At 43.8% G+C, this 9,448-nt stretch overlaps 1 protein-coding gene across 1 annotated transcript; it reads right to left on the reverse strand.

Annotated features, from left to right (window-relative positions):
• Positions 1-535: 535 nt before the first annotated feature.
• On the reverse strand, positions 536-7,367 carry fgf16 (fibroblast growth factor 16). The gene is made up of 3 exons (XM_046405988.1): positions 5,907-7,367; positions 4,210-4,313; positions 536-2,121 (listed from the first exon to the last, which is right to left on the reverse strand). Exons 1-3 carry the CDS (start codon positions 6,208-6,210, stop codon positions 1,876-1,878), a joined length of 654 nt encoding a protein of 217 aa, XP_046261944.1. The 5' UTR covers positions 6,211-7,367; the 3' UTR covers positions 536-1,875.
• Positions 7,368-9,448: the final 2,081 nt, after the last annotated feature.

The following is a 9,448-nucleotide window of genomic DNA, read 5'->3' on the forward strand; positions in this document are numbered from 1 at the left end:
CTGTGCATATTACTTGGTAAAGGGTTTATGAGGGCAAATTGGCATGGTATTGTATTGGTTTTCTCCTCTGGGAAAAAAAATCTGCTGTATGTTTTACCTTATTTTCTCTCTGTCTTTATGGACAGTAGGACACAGTGTCTCTGGTCATTGCTTCTAAGCTGTTACAGTGAAGATACCTTAATAATAATGCACGTCCTGCATACTGATGGTCTTGCGTTTTTGTTATCTTTGATCGGCAAAGCCTAAATCACTTTAGTCCAGACAAAAAAAAAGGCTACTTTTTAACAACGCTATGATGGGTGTGTTCATTGTCAGGTGAAAACCACAGACATCAGCCTCATGGGGGAGCTAGAGGAAAAACTGGGATGAACAATGCCAATATAATCTGTCCTCAGAGGAGTATGAATGCCTGTACAAAACTTTATGGCAATCCATCCAACAGTCGCTGAAATATTTTAGACCGGACCAAAGTGGTCGACCGACTGAATACTGCTCGCGTGGCTGAAAGTAACAGAAAAGAAATGCAACATTCACATAGATTCTATATTTGGTTTTAATTGGTACATCACAATTTTATCCAAGCAAAAATAATCTCTCACAATGAGTTCTTGATAGCAGGACAATTTTATTGTCGTGTTCATTGCAGATTTTTTTCTTTTTTGTGTGTGTGTTTTGTTTTCATTTTTTTGGTGTAATTTCAGTAGAGTCTACAGTCCAGATAACTTCAAGTTCATTACAAAATAAAGTCTTTGAAATAAATAAATATATAGATTTATATTTATACTTTATATGTAGAAAATAAATATATTGTACATCTCATAAATAGGATCACCCATATGTACACCTAGGCTGCTTGCATTTTTAATAATGTTCCTGTAAGTCTGAACATTACAAGTCACCAACCTTTAAAAATAAACATCACTTATTCTTAGCAAAGACAGTCAGAGAAGTGCTTTTGTCCCAATCTTAGTCACTTGTTTTGCATACAATGCCTGCAAGATGCTGCTTGATATTTCATTTAAATGCGATGAAGAGATAATTACTGTGACTCCGGCGATATGGGAGAACAAGCGAGCCTTCAGCTGGGACTGGGGATGTGCAGTAAGCGCTCTTTCATCTAATCACACATTCAGTTTAGAGATTTTATTCCCCTCTTTTCTTTCATCTTTCATTCCGAATGCAACTTGATGAAACTCCAGTTCTGACGTTCTCCCTTCTGACTCATCAGTACCTGACCCAACCATCCCAACCTGTCACTTAACATGCATGCAGCACATAGTTTGTGTATTTCAGACTTTTCTTCTCCTCCTCCTGACTATCTCTGCATATGTGGAATGTGCCCTTTCTTACATTTGCCATGACTGTGTAAACGCAGTCATGGCATCTGCAGTGCTTCCTGTCATTCGAAGCTCCTGAAAGCCTCTTCTTGGTGTCCTCATAGTCAACCGTTCATTTTTTCCGAGCCACGACTCCACTTGTTGTTCCATGACGCTTCAGTATCTAAGCATTTACCTCTAAAAAGTGGTTATTGGGGAAAACGCGGCACCTGATTGGATCGTCCTGATCGCCCCACAGCTGGGCGGTCATGCGGGCCTCCCCCGTCCACGTCTGCAGTGGCTTTTACAAGAACATTTTCCCTCCTCTCTGAGGGCACAAGTCCACAAGTTCAAGACGCAAAGGAGCAAGGTCCATGAACGTGTACAATGTTCACGTCAGTGCTGTGACATGCGTGGCAGTGGGCTTAGGCACGAAAACAGCAACCTCAGAGGGAGTTGAGGGTAAACAGTTCTGTACCGGGTTTGAAACACCCTCTTTCTCCTCTTTTTTAATTTCTGTTCCTCCGATTGTAACCTGTTCTCCAAGTGTGAGCTCTGGTCACCTGTACTGGAATAAGTCCCTGTACGCCTGAGGGATCTTTTCAATCTCCACCGGCCTGGGTAAGAAATGGGTGAGCTTCTGGTGTTTTTTAGTCCTGCCACCCTCCCTGGGCGAGCCGTCCTTGTTCAAGGCCACGTAGTAGAAGCGTCCTGTGTCTGTGTGCTTGTACAGAGTCGAAGCGTAGGTGTTGTACCAGTTCTCCTCAAACTGCTCCCTGAACACACATTCTGCTGTCAGCTTCTTCTGCAGGAGAGAAAACAGCATCAGTCATACGCTGCTCACACAGCACTGAATGAGAAAAAGATGAAAATTTGCAACAGTGACTAATGTAGCTGAGACTGAGATGGATAATCCCACTCTTCCTGGTCTTCTACTAGTTTGTGTATTTCATTAAGTGCACTTGGAATCTGAAACGAACCAGTAGAAAAGTCATTTAGGGAGGTGCTCATTATGACATAAGAGGGGAAGTCATTACGAGCAGCTTTTCACTTCACAGCCCACACTCATTCCTCAGACCTGTTAACCTCTCGTCGTGCATGGAGAGTCATTTCCCTCCCTGTGATGCAAGAAGAACAGCAAGTGGGCAAGCAATCTTCCCTTCACACACACACAGTGCAGCTCTGCAAGCCTCTGCCTTCACTGACAGCGCAGCATGAGCGATGGCTGCGGGTTCAGCAGGTGAGAGTGTGCTGGCTGAGTGTGTGTGTGTGTGTGTGTGAGAGAGAGAGAGGAGAATCAGAGTCAGAGCTGCTTTCCTGCCAAAAGCCTGTCAGTCATGCAGCAGCTTTGCAAGAGTGTTGAACCTCAGTCGAGTTAGGGGGTATCACCGAGGACCAGGGTGCAAACATGCACCCTCTTTGGGGTGTCCCAAACAGTTGTTATCCACCATTCTCCCTTCCTCTCTCCTTCCCAGACACTCTTTCATTTGCAGTGTGTTTTTTTTTTTTTTTTTGTTTGGCTCAGAGGACGTGGCTTCTCTACACAGTGATCAGTCAGTCTCTGTCTTAAATAACACACGATGTAGTTCTAGCGAGTGTTTGTGCAAGAGTCTCGCTTTTTATTCCAGCAGCAATTTTGTTGATTGGCTGTCAAGCTCTGCTTGGCTGTGGCTGTGTGGTGAAGCTGTTGTCTGTAAACACAGCCCCGAGGGCACATGACTGGGCCAGCTCCATCCTAATACACACACACACACACACACACAAACCTCACTGGATCAAAAGCTTGTCAAGGTCTGGCGGTTGTGGGACGGAAGCACAGTTCTACCTGTTACCCTCCCCCCCTCCACCTCATGGCCTCTCAGCCTCAGACAGACGTGTCTACATCGCTCCCTTTCTACATCGCTCTCTCTGTCAATCAGGTGACTCAGTAAGGTGTGCAATTACCCCCACCCCCACAAATCACTGCCTCCCACCATCACCCACCCCAGCCCCCCCAGGGTCAAAGCTCCAGGATGCCAGACTCTGATAGCACGCAGTAACAATATCTGCACTTTCAACATAATGGCTGTGCTTAAAAGTAGCCTCTGTTCAAAATGCTCAGTTGGGGGGGGGCTGATCCCCGAGAGGCCCTCAGGTAATGCCCTGGGACACCTGATACAGGTAACCCTCACATACTTCCTCTTCATTGTCTTTATCTCTTCTGTTTCCTCTCTCTCTCTCTCTCTCTGTCGACATAGCAACCACACTTGTGCCAATGTCAGCCAAGATGAAAAAGATATTCTCTACATATTACATTAACTGTGGAAAAAACATCGGATATTTCTTCTTTCTATATTTAACACTGCAGTCCAAACTTGAGTCCAGTTGTCCACAGTGAGGTCCACACCACGCATCCAGGGCGACTGCAAACGTTCTTGTGTCCACTTTGGGAAAAAAATGTAAATATTTCTGCATATCTCAAAACTAAATGAAGAGGTTGCCTCACTCTGTAAAGCTGCAAAATCTGCTTTTACTTGAATCCCTTCACATTTTCTTTGCTGCTGCCAGCGTTGTTTTTCTGTTCATCAGCATTTATCGGATCTACTGTCTGTTAGCACAGTGAAGGAAAGGTAGGAGGAGAGAAGAAACACATGCTTGTTATGTCTCACTGTGACTTTCCCATCTACTACGTACGGGAACCTTGATAACAAAAAACTTTTATTTTGAGAGCTCGGTCCTCTTGCAGAGACAAAACAAAGAAAACAACAACAACAACAGAGCATAATTTCTGAGCGTGGCTGCTAAATAGCATCTTCTGTTCACTAAGTGACGTGTATCAAGTGCCAGACTTATTGTGAATGAGAGTGAGCTTGTGAATGAAAGGAAGATATTATTATTTTTTTTTTTGACTCACCGACCCATAGAGCTCTCCTTTTTCATTCATGCCGAGGTAGAGTCCAGCATCCACCCCTCTGATGCTGACCAGACCCACTGCCAGACTGATGAACTCCAGGATACCTGAGGTCAAACACAGTACACACACACACACACACACACACACACACACAATGCACAGAAACCAGTCAGGAAAGCCTACAAACACGCACAGAAGCAAATGTTGTGTTGTGACAGCAAGCCGGTCAAAATGTGCACAAGTCAACAAGTTTTGTGAGCGACAAGCTTTATTTTTGCTGCTGAATTCGCTCTGCAAATTGTCCAAGTTCACTACACAACTCTCACTTATTCATTCATCATAGCAGAAAAGACAAATATATGAATATATGGGCTGGATGAGAGGAACACCAGATGAGAATTTCTTTGATTTTCTAGCGCTCTTTTTTTTTTTTAGATCTAAAGATAGTACATCACTCATTTAATCTTAGTAGGTTGTGGTATCTATAAATGTATTCCTCCTCCCGTTGGAACTTCCCAACCGGCTTCTAATAGTCCGAGAAGTCACTTTTATGAAGCTGAGATGTGGGTAAAGTTGTTTAGTGGGCTGCTGACTCACAGGAAGTGACAGTAAAGTGAACATGTACTTCAAAGGCAGGGAAACAGCCGGTAAAATTAAAAGCTATTGGCTGTTGTGATGCGGAGGTTAGTCAGAGAGGATCCAGCTGGCTGTGCTGACTGGCAGTGGGCAGCTTACAGGCACCTGGTCCCCATCACCCTGACCTCATCTGATGCCAGAGGATGACAGAGAACATCCCTCTAATTTTTGCGGGGTGAAGAGTGTGTTTCATATCCCTCTAATCAAAGCCATGTCTTCCTCGCAGCTCTGACAAAGACCTTGCATTTTGAAGCTAAGTGAAGCCAGAAACAAACACGCGGACCACCCATCCCTGTAAACCGGCTTGTTTTGGCTGAATTCTGAACACTGAACCTTCCCTGAATTCCGCACTGGTCATGCTTTAACTTCGGATTATTGGCGCTCTTTTCTGCAGCACCTGTGAGATTACTGCGTGGGTATGAGGCGCGAGACACGCGCGTATCTGCCCTCTGACCTCATTTGTTTATCGTTCTGGCGCGAGCCGCACCTCGCTCCATTTGCATCAAGGGGACCAAATCTGCAGAATTGCCGGCGCGCGTGCGCACGTGTACGGGCACGTTGTTAGTGTGACCGCGGGACGTGCACGCGCTGCTTGTTTGCGGCTGAGGAGAAACACCTGCAACCCCCTCCACCCCCCACGCGCAGCGGGGATTGCCAGAAAGAGGTGTGTGGCTCTGCTTCCCTGCGCGCCAGGTGACAGTGACGCACGACTGGGTATTCACTGGGGATGTGTGGCAGGAAAAAACCTCTTAATTAAACTCACTTCACCCAGCTGACAGCAGTGAAAATGATCTAAATTGATAGTACAATACATGTACATATTACACAGCAGTGACTGATATGAATAACTAAAAACTGCATAATTTGTAATGCTGATAATAAGTCACCTCTCGTATCGGAGGCCACAGTACATCTCTATTCATTTAGACTTCCCCTGTCAGTTTAACTGTGGATGGTAAAACAAACTATATGCCCATTTTTTTGTCTACAAATAGACGCAAATTATATGACAAAGTCTTCAATGTCTCAAAATAAAGTACATTCCAAAGAAAGGCCCTCACCAAATCTGCTGTGGTCCTGTCTTGTCCCATGCACAGTTCCGTTAGGGAATATCTCCAGCTGAAAGCCGGTCCTGCAGTAGAGCTGCCGCCGCCTCAGGATCCCTTTGAGGTGCCCGAAATCCGTGGGCGATCCCCGCTGCAGCCTCCCTTCAATCTGCCCCAGCCGCTCATTCAAGCCCACTGGAGACTCCGGTAGGGGCATATTCCCGAGTGCAGGAAAGCTTTGTAAATCCAAGTCAGTTGTCCCGAGAAAACTCCCGACCTCTGCCATTGTGTGCACAGCTGTCAAATTAAGCGACTGCATTTAAAAATCTACAGTGATTCAAGGCGTGAAAAAAAAAAAGTTTTAAGCCCGGTCCATGCACGCACAAATCGTACCCAGCGCGCCGTGCTCCAAATCAGAGACGTCCTTTCAGTTTATTGATCGTCCTTTGCTATAATCATCAGTTTGATATCTCTGTTTATCAGATGGAAAGACTCTATTATATACATACTCCCCACGCACATTGGATATTCAAACACAAGCCACGCCTGGCTGGCATTCCTTGTTACGCACATCAGTTTCCTTACTGAATTTGTACTTTCAGTCCAACTTTTACCACTGATGATGCCGGTGTCTACGCGTTTCTCTCTCAGAAAGTTGTATCTGTCTTCCGACAGAGCAAATCCAGGTCTAGAAGGATCTTCTCAGAGCTGCTGCGCTCCTGATTGCGGTCCGAGGCTGTCTGATAAAACCACATCGCCTATCCAGGGACAGGAAACTCTGGCAACAGTTTGTGGTGCATTAAAATGCGACACAGATGCAAAAGGAAAGATCATCATTGTTCAAACATTAATGGAAGCTGACACAAATGCGAAAATCTATCATAAACTGTAACAAACACTCCATTATACAGGCAATCCATAATTTGCTCTGACTGTTTTTTGGTCACAACACACTCCTGGGGAAAAAAAAAAAAGGAAAACCACAAAGCATCAAGCGAATGTTTCCCCTTCAAGATTATAAAAATAACCTGTGCAAAATCTCAGAGCAATCCAACCTCTTGCACAAGTGTCAGTGCCAACCGCTGCAGTTGGACGTTTTCATGAGAGCATTTTCTCCACCTCCTTGTTGGAAGCAGGTGCTTCCTCGCCCCTCTGCATAACGTTTGCAATGTGCTTCAGCAAACCATCAGCTTAACCACTTGTACTACTGGCAAGGAAGGAAAAAAAAAAAGAAAGAAAGAAAGAAAAATCCTAATGCCGATGACGTGTGGTATCAAATGCGTCTGGTACAGAAACTGTATGAACTTTTGGGGTCATCAGAGGTGGTTTTATAAAAGTGTTTTAGATGTTTTCTTTTGTAAACCTCTCCAACATTAATCCTCCAAAATGTTGTTTTCCCAGTGCTGATCCAAATAAGCTGCCGCCTCTCCACAAACCACTGCTGCTTAGTAATTATGTAACTACATTAAAAGGAGAGTAAGCACCACACACTGTGAAAATAAAGATATACAGGTGCGTATTTACTTTTGTTTTTTACTGCTATAATTTTAACTTTTAGAACATTTTTTTAAGAAGATGATCACATGGTTTGCATGAAAAATCATAACTATGTGAAATAAATATATCCTAGTGGAGTAAAAAGCAAAACATTTCCCTTTGAATTGCAGTGAAGTAAAAGTATAAAGTACAAATACCTCAAAAACTGCACTTAAGTACACCGGTTGAGTAAATGTGCTACTGCTTAGCACCTTCACATCTCCTCCTCCTCCTCCTTCTGTCAGCTGAAGCCAAAGTACGTCCACTGATGTCCAACGTGTTCGATGTGGCAGGTTCTCTGTGAGCTGTGCCTTCATGCACATGAAAGAGAGCACAGAGAAAGCCACAACAGCCATAATGAATAATAGGTGTAATTTATGATTGAATGGGGATTTTGCATCTCTCCTGTGCACATTGGGGCAACGGGTCCCAACTTGTGGCTTTGCAGGTAAAAAAGGAAAAAGAATCCAGCTGTTTAGTGAAGACTTTATTTTTGTGTGAGGCTCGAAATGAAAACAAACTTCAGGAGTGTTTTAATTAGTCCACTGTTCTTGAGATATCAGTGACAGTGGGACGGACGAGAGGGGAGGGCATGATTACATCAATAACACTGTTTAACTATTAGGCATGTTATTTTAGACCTCCTCCGAGCTGTTTTCGGAAACCCCCGTCCTGAGGGGGAGTTCTCAACTCAGAGCTACTCATCTCGAGCAGCAGCAGCAGCCTCCCTGTAGAGAAATAGGATTTATGACGGGGTCTAACTTCCATGAATGGTGACAAATAGTATGTTAAAATTACCCAAAGTATGTATGATTGTTTTGATGTCACTGTCTGGCTTTGATGAATTTCTTGGCTTCTTGTTTTTGGCTAATTCATCAACTTCTGTGGTGGCGGCGCAATCCATTTTGAAGCAGATGTGAGTGGCTTTCAGAGCTTCTCTGAGTGGGATACAGTATGATTGACCCTCCAAAGCATGCAGGCCTTTTTCACTGCTACTAATTATGCCACTATAAATCTTATGGGTGTGTCATGGCTGCATTGAAGCCAGAGGAGGGACAGTGGCTTTCAGCTGGTGCAGGATATGAAAGGTGGTGGGGGTGATGAATGCCCATGGGCCTCTGCTTGATAAATTGGGCAAGGGGTTGACCAGGAGTCAGGGATGGTCAGGCTTTGTGCGAACAGACACCAGGGCCCTCGCTGCAGAAGAGGATGAAAGGAGGATTCGTCTCAGCTAAAAGGGTGGAAGAAGAGGGATTAAAGAAAGGACAGAAGGGGAGAAAGAAAGAAAAGAGATTGAGCAAGTGAAACAGAGTAATAGAAAATTAAAAGGAAACACCCAAATCCTTTTCTTCACTGCTCATGAGCATGTTCTTGAGTCTTACTCTCTGTCCATCTCCTGTGCACAAAACTGAAATCAATCTTAAGGGCTATTAAGTGTTAGAATAAAAATCTAGAGGTGGTAAAATTTGGTTTTATTTTTTTGGTAGCTATTAGAGCTACATCTGTTGCTGGTCAACTATATTTTATAGTTGACATGGCAGATTTATGGCTACAGACACACACACACACACACACACAAATCCAGAGTTAAAATGTTCCCATATGCTGAGAACCTGCAGAGGATATAGAAATGAAGATAATGACCTCAAGTGCATAGCTGCAGCAGCTTTGAAGTCACTCTCCCATGAGTCACAGCAGGAGAGTAGAAATTGAAAATGAAGTTACACTTGTGTCAGGGATTGGGGGCTAATAAGTGCCTCACCTGTTTATTTAGATAAGACAAACTTCACATGTGTCCTCAGAGGGGTGAGAAAAGGTCGGTCAAATAAAGACAAATAAAGCCAGTGTGTTGTACAGACTGACACGTGTTTCATTTGCACATGCTATGCACATGTATATATATATATATATATATTTTTTTTTTTTTTTCTTGTAAATATTTTATTCTTCTTTTTATTATTATTATTGCTTTTTTGTATTTGTATGGTGCACAGGACAGAGAAAAATCCGGAGTCAAATTC

Source organism: Scatophagus argus, chromosome 12 (assembly GCF_020382885.2).
Source record: "Scatophagus argus isolate fScaArg1 chromosome 12, fScaArg1.pri, whole genome shotgun sequence".
In the NCBI taxonomy this organism is placed as follows: domain Eukaryota; kingdom Metazoa; phylum Chordata; class Actinopteri; family Scatophagidae; genus Scatophagus; species Scatophagus argus.

Excerpts from the sequence above, each read along its gene's own strand:
- fgf16 (XM_046405988.1), bottom strand. The coding sequence starts at position 6,210 with ATGCAGTCGCTTAATTTGACAGCTGTGCACACAATGGCAGAGGTCGGG. Across the intron at positions 4,314-5,906 it reads ACAGGACCACAGCAGATTTG|GTATCCTGGAGTTCATCAGT; the intron begins GTGAGGGCCTTT and ends GTTTGACCTCAG. Across the intron at positions 2,122-4,209 it reads AAGGAGAGCTCTATGGGTCG|AAGAAGCTGACAGCAGAATG; the intron begins GTGAGTCAAAAA and ends TCTCTCCTGCAG.